Source organism: Lactuca sativa, chromosome 9 (genome assembly GCF_002870075.4).
Source record: "Lactuca sativa cultivar Salinas chromosome 9, Lsat_Salinas_v11, whole genome shotgun sequence".
Taxonomy (NCBI): domain Eukaryota; kingdom Viridiplantae; phylum Streptophyta; class Magnoliopsida; order Asterales; family Asteraceae; genus Lactuca; species Lactuca sativa.
Genome location: NC_056631.2, coordinates 14,443,957 through 14,456,004, shown reverse-complemented (window position 1 = coordinate 14,456,004; position 12,048 = coordinate 14,443,957). Strand labels below are relative to the sequence as shown.

At 35.6% G+C, this 12,048-nt stretch overlaps 1 protein-coding gene across 1 annotated transcript; it reads right to left on the bottom strand.

The window, feature by feature from the left end:
* Positions 1–3,905: 3,905 nt before the first annotated feature.
* LOC128128855 (aspartate carbamoyltransferase, chloroplastic-like) lies at positions 3,906–6,155 on the bottom strand. Its single transcript, XM_052767623.1, has 8 exons — positions 5,939–6,155; positions 5,545–5,864; positions 5,236–5,472; positions 5,058–5,153; positions 4,734–4,744; positions 4,558–4,630; positions 4,218–4,343; positions 3,906–3,992 (listed from the first exon to the last, which is right to left on the bottom strand). Exons 1-8 carry the CDS (start codon positions 6,153–6,155, stop codon positions 3,906–3,908), a joined length of 1,167 nt encoding a protein of 388 aa, XP_052623583.1.
* Between the last annotated feature and the right edge of the window lie 5,893 nt (positions 6,156–12,048).

Genomic DNA, 12,048 nt, shown 5'->3' with positions numbered 1-12,048 from the left:
TCAAAAAACCCTTTCGTAATTTTCGCAAATTAGGGTTAGGAAACCCTAATCTCGAAATTTCTTGCCTCCTAGGGTTTATTGGCTATAAACCCTAATTTGTCAAGTTCATACAATTGTATAATACTAATTGAAAACAAGTTAACCAAAGGCTCTGATACCAGTGATGGGTTTTATACAAACAATCCTATGTGTGCATGCAACCATAGATTTGGATCTATGTTTTCACTATTAGATACACAACATTATGAACACATGAATAAAACCCTAATGTAGCCTACAATTTTTGAAATTCATATAGAAGGATAGAACACATACCTCTTGTTGTTATATTGCAATAACAACTCAAATCTTCAAACCCTAAGTCTTGAAAGCAAGCTCCACAAGTGTAGTGCCTCTAATGGCTCACAAACACCACAAGCAATTGGAGAGGCTGTAGAGAGAGAAGGGGAGAGGTAGAAATCGGCCTTATGATCTCTTAGAATCAAGTGGACGAATTCTTAAGGCCTAGGGATCTTTATATAGGGTTGAGATTAGGGTTTCAGTCCTTATCCTTATCTAGTTGCTTGCCCACCAAGCAATCATAAGATAAGCCTTGATAACACTTATCTCTTGGACCTTTGGAAGATTTCAAGGATATCATATCCCTTGAATTCGTCCATCCTACTACTAGGATAACCATTGCCCTATTTTGCAACTATCACATAATTACAATTCAGCCCCTCTAGTTTAATTAATTACACTTGATCACAAAATAAATTCCTAATTAGTTATTGACCAATATTAATAAATCATAATAACCTCTCTCTCTATTTATTTCTCCAGTCAAGTTGCTTTGGTGAAGGCAACCCAAAAGAACCATGCACAACCGGGTCAAGTACTTACCAAATATGGTTACGAGCTTAGACACTAATCCAACAAATACATTTTGTGATTTTTTCATATTCCAAAAGAAAAGCTACATCAAATATCATCAAACAAAACATCCAATCTAGGCTTTACTATTTGAAAAAAAAAAAGAGTTGATTTCGATAATTCTAGATCGACCAAAACATACATATGATAAATGCATCAAAAATCTTCTTTTTTTTCTGAATCAAAAGAAGAATTATCGGCCCAAGTAATGAGCAAAAAGACAAAAGCCTTTACCAGAATCAAACCTCCCACCATCCAGCAATCTGACTCCATAAAAGAGCAATATACGGGCGCAAGAAGAAAATAAAATCTGTAGACTCTCTTGTGGAAAAGTAAATCGGACATAAAACCGAATCAAGATCAATATCTCTATCTATAAGATTCAACCGAGTCGGAATTTGGTTTCTCAATATACGCCATAAAAGAACATCAAATTTCTAAGGGACAAGAGTATTCCATCTAGTAGCAATATCCGAATTTTCGAGTAAAAATAATCCATATAAAACCTCGTCAAAGAGACAGAGAAAGAACCATAGACATCGAGATCCTACACTATCCGATTTGCTACAATTCTATTTCTTGTTAAGCATAACCGTTCGTATGCCATTTATCGAGTCGTGGTATCTTCAACAACCCTATTAACTATTTACAATGTTCCTTACTAAACTGAATATATTTCACAAAACAAGAACCTTTTGCATAATTTCTTGAATTCAACATAAATTTTAATATTTATTACATTTATGGTACCATATAAAGACAAAATGGTCCTTAGAGGACTCCATGAGTATCTAGAGAGGGATATATGTAACACTCCAAATCAGGTAATTACTCTTTATGCCCTTGAATTAATAAATGAAGCATAATGGTCCCTTAAGTATGTTGGGCATACTCCAGGAGTACACTTAGCGTACTATACATGGATAAACGCAGAGGGTCAGCACGTACGCGGGGCGTACGTGGCGGTCATGCAAAACCCTAATTTTTAGACTTAAGACTTATATAAGCATCCTTATCTCATTTGAGCTTAACCAGCCTCATTCACCCTCAAACGTCCCTGAAACCCTAGTATCATTAGAGTGTGTGTTCTTGAGCTTGTGAGTACTTTAATACCATCTTCTTGGTGTGTTAACTTCAAGGATGAGGAGGAAACAAGCTTGGATGAGGAAGGGCTTTTGGATCTTGCATTTAGAACAACTTAGAAAGCTTAAGGAGGTAAAAATCTTTCTCCTTGGTCATCATTTTCATTTCTAGAGCTAGGGTTTTCTGTTTAGTCCCTTTTTGTGTTCATAGATAATCTCTTGAGAGTTTAAGTAATTCTAAAGCTTATGAAGAGTAGATTTGAGGTCCCTTGACTCATTCATACCATAAAAATGGAGTCTTGATGGGTGTTTTGACCTCATGCATGGATTAAGACTATTGGAAAGGTATTAATGGGTTGTTGGGAGCATATGGAACATGCAAAGGCATAAAGTTGCCAACTTTATGCCTTAGGACGTCTTAATGGACTCAGATCTAAAGTTGGACGTTGAAGTCCCAAGTATTAAGCACTTAATGGTCATTTTTGCATGCCATACTAGTACGCTTCACGTAGCAGCATGTACGCAACACGTACTAATTAAGACGCTAGTACGCTGAGTGTACTGGAGTGGTACATCGAGTGCACGCACCCCAGTGGGTTTTGGGCTTCGTGTGGGCTTGTAATCCCTTTTGGGCCTTCTTCAGTTTTAGGCCTGGTCATATTTTGGGTTGGTGGTCCGATTAATCTGTTTTGGTCCATGGGTGTTTGGTTGGGCCTTATTGGTCCATATGGCCCATTTATAGTTTGGACATGGACTTTGGGCCCATTAGCAAGGGGAGACTTGTGCGCCAGTGTGAAAGGACTTGGACTTAGGTAATTGGGTTATACAAATAGATTGTGTTTAACCCTAATTTAAGGTTAATGGTATTATTGTTTATCACGGGTGGTTTCATACTGTTAAACGAGCAACTTTCGGATTCAGTAGACTAAGGTGAGTCTCCTCACCATACCAATGGGTCGAAGGCACCAAGGCCGGCCTATTATGTGTTATATGGATTGATAGTTGATTACGTGATATGTAATATGCTAGCTGTACGTGTGATACTTGTATGTAAGACCCCGGGGGGTTCCCATGGCAGTAGACTAAGACCATGGGTTCCCATGATATTCGGTGTAAGACCTTGGAGAGTTTCCATGGCCTCACAGTTGTTTGCATGTTTAGCTTATGTGATATTTTTGTGATTAGGAAGATCATGTGGGGGTTCCCATGGCAAGTAGTTAAGACCATGTGGGGGTTCCCATGGCAGGTAGTTAAGACCATGTGGAAGTTCCCATGGTAGGTAGTTAAGACCATGCGGGGGTTCCCATGGCAGGTTGTTAAGACAATCCCCCCGATTCCCATGGCAGTGGGCTAAGACCACGTGGGGGTTCCAGTGGCACCCGATATAAGACCTTGGAGGGATTCCATGGCATCCTTATATGTTTATATGTATGGATTATGTAGCTTATATGAATGATATGGTATTCTGTGGATATGTGGTTTGTGTGGGGTATACTATGGGGAACTCACTAAGCGTTAGCTTATAGTTTATTGGTTGTTTCAAGTACTTCAGGATGTAAGGGCAAGAGCCCGACGTTATGGCGCGACATGCACTCTCGGGTGTTTTGTTTAAGGACACTCTCAATTAGATATGACCCTGATGTATAAACTCAGGAATCATAGAATTAGCAATAAGGGTCCTTTATGTCTTACTAGTTCGTATGTATGTTCCTGATTCTCCAGCTGTATTGTAAAATATTGTTTTGAGGTTTTGTTATAGATAAAACTATGTGAAACTTTTTATGTATTCATACACTAATCGTATTGTTAATACCAAATTGTGATAGCTAATGGAAAAGCATATAACTAGCAAAGAGGCTTCAATGTAGCTCTTATTTAGCTTCTTTAACAGTGATACAATCACATAACAGATTACTGGAGCTGATTGAATCGGTAATAGCAATAACCAGATAACACATTAACACTCACTACACAGTTATCACAAAGTTCAACTTCAAACTATTGATAAAAATAAGATTTAAGATTTAAGTTAAAATTTTATTTGTCAGGTCCAGGGCTTATCTCATCTAAGCAGCTCGGTAGGATCTGGTCTGGCTTAGCATTTCCAAGTCTTTCAGAAACCAAGACGCCTCATCGATCTCAACCGTCTTTTCAATCGGAGAAAAGTACAATAATATATATATTATAATAAAATATATGTTGCAAAATAGAAATACAGAATACCTTCAATAATGCTTGTCTGGCTGCTTCCCTTTCCAGGTCTCTTTTCCGTTTTGCTTCTGCAGCAGCTTCCGCCTCTACTCGCCTCCGAGCATCTTCAGCTGCCTTGGCTTCTGTAGGTCTCTTTTTCTAAGATTAAATATATATATATATATATATATATATATATATATATATATATATATATATATATATATATATAAAACCAGCCATAAAGATTCCACCCAAGACAAAAAAAAACATATCTTGCAATTTCCAGATAATTCATATCATATACTACAAAGGATAACTTTAGATATACCTTTGCCCTAGTAAACTAAGTAGAAGCTTTAACATCTTTTACCTCCTTTTCAGAAGCACTGCTAGAATCAGAATCTGCAGTCAACAAACACTCAAGTATCATCAAACAACCCAAACTACAATTCACATCCAAACAGTACTTTGATAAAAGGGTTTAAGTTTAACATAACAAAAAATACCCTTAGATTTGTGCTCAAAGAAGCATAGGTGCTCAAGAACCCAACATTTAACTGAAAAATGAAAATAAGTTTGATTTAATATCAATGTCCATTAAACAATGTCCACAATAAATCACCATTAAACAGGAGAGCAAGAAGAATTCCCAAAAATCCATAAGCATAAATTATTATCTAATAAGTTGCAATCTTTAGACTTTAGGTGATATATCTAATCTAACACATGGAAATGGAGTTTGTTGCAGTTTTGACGAGACCAGACAGAAAGTGTAGTTATTCAGCAAAAGGACTCTCCCTTTCAAACCAAGATCATTGACCATTGACCATTGACCATTGCATATCAATCAATCACCATTCACCAACCGACAAGTAAGAGCTTGAGCAAAGCCATTCTAATGTAGAGTCCATTTTTAGCTTGTCTACAATAAGCAGCCCTTGGGTCCCCATCTACATCCACTGTTATCTACAATTCACAAACAAAACTCTACTTAATTATATTATATTATATATAAAACTAAAAACAAAAACAAGACAAGAATTTGTACATCATCAAGCCTAAGGAGAGGATGCATGACAATGGCATGTTTCTGCATGACACCCAATACATCTCTATCAATAATGTATTTCCCACGAGCTTCCTCATAAATATCGCTTCTCTCTCCAAAATGTTCCTTCTGGATGCGAGTCTGATACACCACATCACATTTCGATGCCACTTCCTTCAAATCAACACTTTCTTCCCATTCAACTCCCTTTAATGTTAAGTACTCTTTGATGTCCACCTAAATTAATCCATCAAGACATTCACACCTTCTTTTCAGATACATATAATATAATATATAATAACTGCATACCTTCATCTTTACAACTTCCGGAGAGACAAAGTAGATCTTGACATCATTGTATTTGGCTAAAAGATATGCAAGAGAGCGAACTGTTCGCCCATTTGCAAGATCCCCAACAAGTGCGACTTTGATTCCATCCAGCTTTCCTATCTCTCTTTCAATCGTGTACACATCAAGAAGAGCCTGAGAAGGATGCTGACCTGGACCATCCCTAACATTGATAACAGGAATGTTAGCTGTCATCGCTACTCTTCTGGCAGCACCACTTTCAAAATGCCTCATTACAATTATATCCGAATACCCTTCCACAGTTCTAATAGAATCTGAATCTAAATAAATAAATAAATAAATAAATAAATAAATAAACTCAGAATGAGAGAAAGAAGATGAAAGAAGGCACCACCTTCAAGTGTTTCTCCCTTTGCAGCAGAAGAGAATTCGCGTGCATTTTCTGTTGTTAAAACTTCGCCACCTAAGCGCTTTATTGCTGACTCAAATGAAATCCTGGTTCTTGTTGAAGGCTCGTAAAAGAGAGTAGCTATGCTAAAAGGGTTTAAGTTTAAGCTTGGAACGAGATTCAAGTAAGCCAAATTCAAGATTCGTGAAATTCTAGGGCACATGAGGCTACACGTCGCCTGAATTTTAGTCTACCGGAGTTCCGACACATAAGTCCGACTTGTACGCTTTCGGAGTTGTACTTCTTGAGATATTGTCAGGCGAAGAAGGCAAGTGAGGAACGAAGGAAGGAGTGTCGATAACTAGGCAAGGCGGCAGTCGAATCTATGGAGGGGGAAGAAAGGATCTTAATTAGGGCAAGAAGGAAGCAAAAGTGGAGGATAAAAAAGAAGGCGGGTGTTCAAAATTTTAGGGTTTTCATTTTCCCCCTATCTACTAAACGCGCTTTTCATTAAAATTATAATGTGACACTCATAGACGACGCCCATTTAAGATACAGCGCCCTCCGTGTTTTTAATTTTTTTTCGTATGACGTTATTTTAAGGGCACACAATAATGCGTGACCTAAATCCTTAAATTTTTTGAAGAGATGACACTTTTTGAACGTCACTCTCCTTGGCGTAACATAAATCAACGGGTGTTGTGGTTTGCGCGACGTAAAAGGCTATTTTTCTTGTAGTGTAAGTTCCAATTTGTTGATTCTTAATACATGATGTGATAAGATTGCATTTGAATGTTTTGCAGGATCAGTGAAAAGAGAGGAAGCTTGATGAAAGAGCAAGATGAATCTAATCACAAAAATATGGATCTCGATCGCATGGATTTGAAGATTAGATTTTGAGCTTAGAAAGTTATGATAGAGTTGTTAGGAATATTTGATTACATAGTTTTTCAGTTGATTTTGAATTGTAATGACAAATGTTTTCCGCTACTTTTATGAATAAAATAAATTTTGTTTTGACTCATTTATTTATTTATTTATTTCCTTACAATGAAATCGTTATGAAAAATTGATGTTTGCATATTTCTACAACGAATGGATAAGATTCTTAATTATGTTAATAGTGGAAATGTTAAAAATTTACCAAATAGGGAGAGTTTCACATCGCCCAAGTTTCAATTGGATAGAAACTTGGAATCATGCAACTTGGTTGCACGATGAATGAGAAATTTCATATTTGGAAATTAGGCTAATTCGTTGACAAAGTGTCAAGTGAAGGACTAGGAAATCGAGTACACAAAGTTGTGTGTTGATCAAGTCCACCATAAGAGTAACAAAGACATTCGTCATGGTTTACTAAAGGTTTAGTAAATATGATTATACTTATAAGATTAAGTGTAATTCTGAACTGATTCAAAGAGTTTAAATCAATAGCAAAACGAATAAGAAGAATCAAGTAGGCAGAAAGATAAAAGTTTCTCTATTCTAAGAAGAAGGGAGAGTGCCTTTTATGCTTTATGATATGACTTAATGATTAAGAACCATATCTCAATTGATCCTCTAAGTAAGTCTTAGTACAATTGTATATCTGAGAAGAGGAATCAATAATTGAAGAAATGGTTAAATCAAGAAGTCAATCATACTTCATTCCAAAACAAGTCTTAGAGTTAAGATTGTAATATTGAGTGACAAGTATAAAGAAAGTTTATAACATTCATCAAATGTAGAATTTGGAAAAAGGTTTTCTTATTCTCACACATTTGAAATTGGTAAGTTGTGATGTCTTGGACAAGACAAAGACCAACTAGGACCAATTTTATGAAATGTTTTGTCCTGATAAAGGCTACACTAACTCTTGAATATTTGTTTGTCAAGAAATGTTTATTGACAAGAGAATCTTATATGTCAAGGAGTCAATGGGAGTATTAATGGTCTTGAAAGGTTTCAAGAACAAATCAAGAATAAACCTTATCGATCATCACTAGCACACGACTTGAGGTTTACAACCTATCGTGTTGACACTATCTTGTTTCTGTGCCGTTCCAATCAAGTTAATTATGTATATGAGTTCTATGAGTTCTCATTTGAATGCATAAAAGGCAAGGACCTTGATCAATTGAAAGTACATTGATAGGAAAGGGTGAGCTGCTTAACTACTTGGAAGACATGGTGGGCAGCCGTGTTACCATAAGGCAAGAAATCAAGATTGAGAAGGCTCGGTCCATATGAGTTTGAATTTGTCATAAACTTTGGTTTTAACAAATTCACATGGATAGGAACACATACACCATTAAAATCGAAGTGTCATAAGATTTCCTCCTTCATTAAAATGACTGTGAGGAAATGCTTTCACTAAGGAAGATTTTAAGAAGATAGTGATTGTGAAATTGTATTCTCGAATTCGATTATGGTTACGGTATCCCTTTCCATGATTCGAATTATGAGATTTGGCAATTACCCTGAATTGTTTAAGACAAACATATGACCTATCTAAGGCAAAGGTGTATAAGTTTAAGAAGCATTGATAAAAGATTATCAAAGCATTGGGTATTAGAAATATGAACTTAAAGAAATTCAATAGGCATTGTTTTTCTGAAAGTTAAGTTGTTTCTGAATACATGTCAAAGCTAGTAGGAGCATAAGTGTTATGTTTATAATAATCATCGTGATAGTGGGAGCATAAATGTTATGATTGCATGATTCTTAAGGCAAGTATTGCAAGTTAGCAATATTAATTATAGAAAACAAGAGTTATACTTTGCAAAGTCGCAATGGTTGTAAAGTTGTTTTGCTATAATTAAGGGAGAGAATATTATGCTTCATTTCAAATCTAAAGGCTTTAGGTTATGGAATGTTAATAAATTAAGTCAATGAAACATAGTGCGTTCTTAAAAATTCGATTATGATTACGGCATTCCTCTTCATATTTCGAATTGAGAGAAGGTAGCACATAAAATATTATGGCAGAAGATTGATAAAGTATCGAATCTTTATGTAATACATTATCCATCGTGTCGCATACGCTTCGGGTATAGGATCGATGGCAAATGCTATAATATTTGACCATTCTAAAATTTTCCAAATGTCTAGTGCATTTAGAGGGAAAAGGACAAGAATCGGTTTTGACTAAGATAATTAGACAACTATCAAAGGACAATCCAAAGTTCGCCGAGGATTGGTCGCTTGTGAGTAGTTGGAAGCATGATATTGGATGGACCATATCGACATTATTATGAATAGATAAGATTCTATTGAGAATGAGTTGTCAGATGGTAAGTATGGAAAGGTTTCCATATTGGGAATTGGATATTGAGAATCAATGTCCATATTAGAAATTTTATGCAAAATGATGTTCAAAGGAATGTACTTTGAGTGAGAGACATCACATCTATGGAATTGTCTTGTAACAATCTCCGATAGAGGACTTTGTAATTTCATTAGCAATAGTCATTGTGACTTTAATGCGGTGACATTACAAAAGGATCATTGCATAAAATGTTAGAATCTAACATATTCCATAAGTGGCAAGAATTTGATATTCTTTCACTTATGAAAATGGAATAGGAGTTGTGAAATGAGTATGATTGGAAATGTGATCTATTTCACAAAGTAAGAACCGTAGGTAAACATTGTGTGCATGCTAAGAGCATGGGAAAAGTGTTGTAATTCAAATAAGAAGTTGATTACCCGAAACAACAAATAATGAGTAATCGATATGGTGATAAATAAAAGGTGTTTTATTTATACTCAAAGGTTTGAGGCCATATGGGATTAGTATTATTCTTGTGTTTCACTTTGCATGTTTTGACTTCCTGAATAATTTAATTGGTTGAGAACAGTCAAATTATTCAAACGGGCCACAATCGTTCATATGTTGGAAGTAGATATGAATGAAGACTGTCATGAATTGGTGTGTGGATTATCTAAAGAGAATTAGACATAAGCAAATGTTTGCTACAACGTTCATGAGTGCTTATGAATATGATTTGAGCATTGGATTAAACCCACGCTCACTTGGATCACTTCATGGATTGTTATCATAAGTGATTAGTGACACGATAACATCTTATATTCTTGAAACCAAGATGTGTGAGTTGTATCTTGCGAATCGGTTGCACATTGATAATATGTAAACGCACCAGTAACTTGGTGTTATAAAACATATTGTTGTGTGTGATTTGGTGAGTGAGTGCAAGCGAGCATTGAGTCAAAGTTTATCCATTCCTTTTATCCAAAGTAGGATAAAAGCGATATATGTGGGCCCCTCGATGATTTAGTGATGGCACCTAAGTGCTTGGCCAAGCCGGGACTAATTTGATGTGTTCAAATTGTAGTCTGTTGTCAGTCGTCATAAATCTGAATTCGGGAAACAGCACATAGACAGAGAGAATGATTTGTAATTTGTTTTATTAGATAATATTTGATTATTTGTAATTTAGATTTGAATTATCTTGTATGAAAAGTTTCAATTTTTCCCCTAAAGGTTTTATAGTTTAAATTTGACTTAAAAGTTTTGTTTTGAAATTTAAATAGTTGAAACCCTAATGTTTTGAAAAGGTTTCAAAACTTGCCCTCAAGTTTTGGAATTTAAATTTTGATTAAAAGTTTAATTTTGATGTATATTTAAATTTTAAACCCTAATGTTTTGAAATGTTTCAAAACTTGCCCTCAAGTTTTGGAATTTAAAAGTTGTTTAAAAGTTTAATTTAGGAATGTTAAATTCTAAAACCCTAGTATTGTTTTGAAAAGTTCATATCACACCCTTATGGTTTTATTAATTAATTAAGGTGTATAATTAAAAGAGGTTTAATAAATCCATAAAATTTTTGGTTTACAAATTAATTGAATTAAAAGTATAATCGTTAAATTTGACCACCTAGTATTTTAAAAGTGTAAAATACACCCTATACTATATATAACATTAAAAGTCTAACATTATAAAAGTCAGTCTTACCGTTAGTAGGCCTCATTCACGAAGCTAGTCTATAAGGAGTGTTTAAGGAAATTGCCTATAAAATGGTGATTGAATGGGCATCCACTCTTACCCACCGCACTCTTGACTAGTGGAGGGTCGTTAGCCGGACGGGTAGGATAATACACAAACCTTCCATTATAAGTATAATGAAGTACAAAAGTAGCTAAATGTTTTACAAATTCCCAATCTTAGTTACTTAGGCAAAAGTGAATTGATGCAATTCCATGAAATTACACTTTGTGCCCTTGCGAAGACGTTAGTGGAGCGTGTGTGGTTTACCGGCACACTAAATGGTTCTAAGCAAAGGTAGCAAAGGGTGACTCAATGTTTGTCATAGTTCGGTGGAGCGTGTGTGGTTTACCGGCACATCGAATAGGTGACTGTAACATGTGAGGGAACCATGTAAGTTTGCATGGTTATTCACACCCGCTTTGTGATCCTCGACATCCCAGTCACAAACTAGAGGGGCATATCGAGATTTAAACATGCCATTGAAATGTTCAATGAATCTCAAAAGATCTAGGAGTTTTCATAGATTTAAAACTTAAATTTCTTTTTCGTTTTTAATGGTGGAAATTAGTGAATCGTCATTCACTTACCTTCAAATATTTTGCAACTAGATTACGGCATCCCTTTTCTAGGTTGTAGCGTATTGTGTTGGGTCCTAGCCTTAATATCTCATTTGGGTGATTTATTAAGGACTCAATCAATCAACTAACTTGAATTTATTTTTCTCCCGTTTTTTAGATGTCAAAGTTCGACAACTATGGTCTTCCTAAATCCCGTGGAACAAGCATTCCACACGAAGATGATATTCCACGATTCGATCGAGGAACAAGAGATCATGCTTCACTTCCTCCTCCTCCTACAATTATTCTCCCTAACCCACAAGATCGAAGAATTGAAAGGTTCAATGTCACTAAAGCCCTATTGGAAATGAAACATGAAGATGGTAAACCCGTGTGTGCCCACGTTCTAGGAATGAAATCACACATCGATAGGTTGATTATGTTGGGTGTGTCATTCCCTGATGAGTTGGCTATAGGTTGGGTTCTACAGTCACTCCCTGAATGATATAATGAGTTCAAAAGAAAGTATTATATGATGGATCATGACGCAAACCTCATTGACCTAACTTACA

Bases quoted from the DNA above. Each gene is read 5' to 3' on its own strand.
- LOC128128855 (XM_052767623.1), bottom strand. From the start codon at position 6,155: ATGTGCCCTAGAATTTCACGAATCTTGAATTTGGCTTACTTGAATCTC. The intron at 5,154-5,235 runs GTACAAATTCTT...TGTGAATTGTAG, and splicing joins CTCTCCTTAGGCTTGATGAT to ATAACAGTGGATGTAGATGG. The intron at 3,993-4,217 runs GTATTCTGTATT...TTTTATCAATAG, and splicing joins CCAGACAAGCATTATTGAAG to TTTGAAGTTGAACTTTGTGA.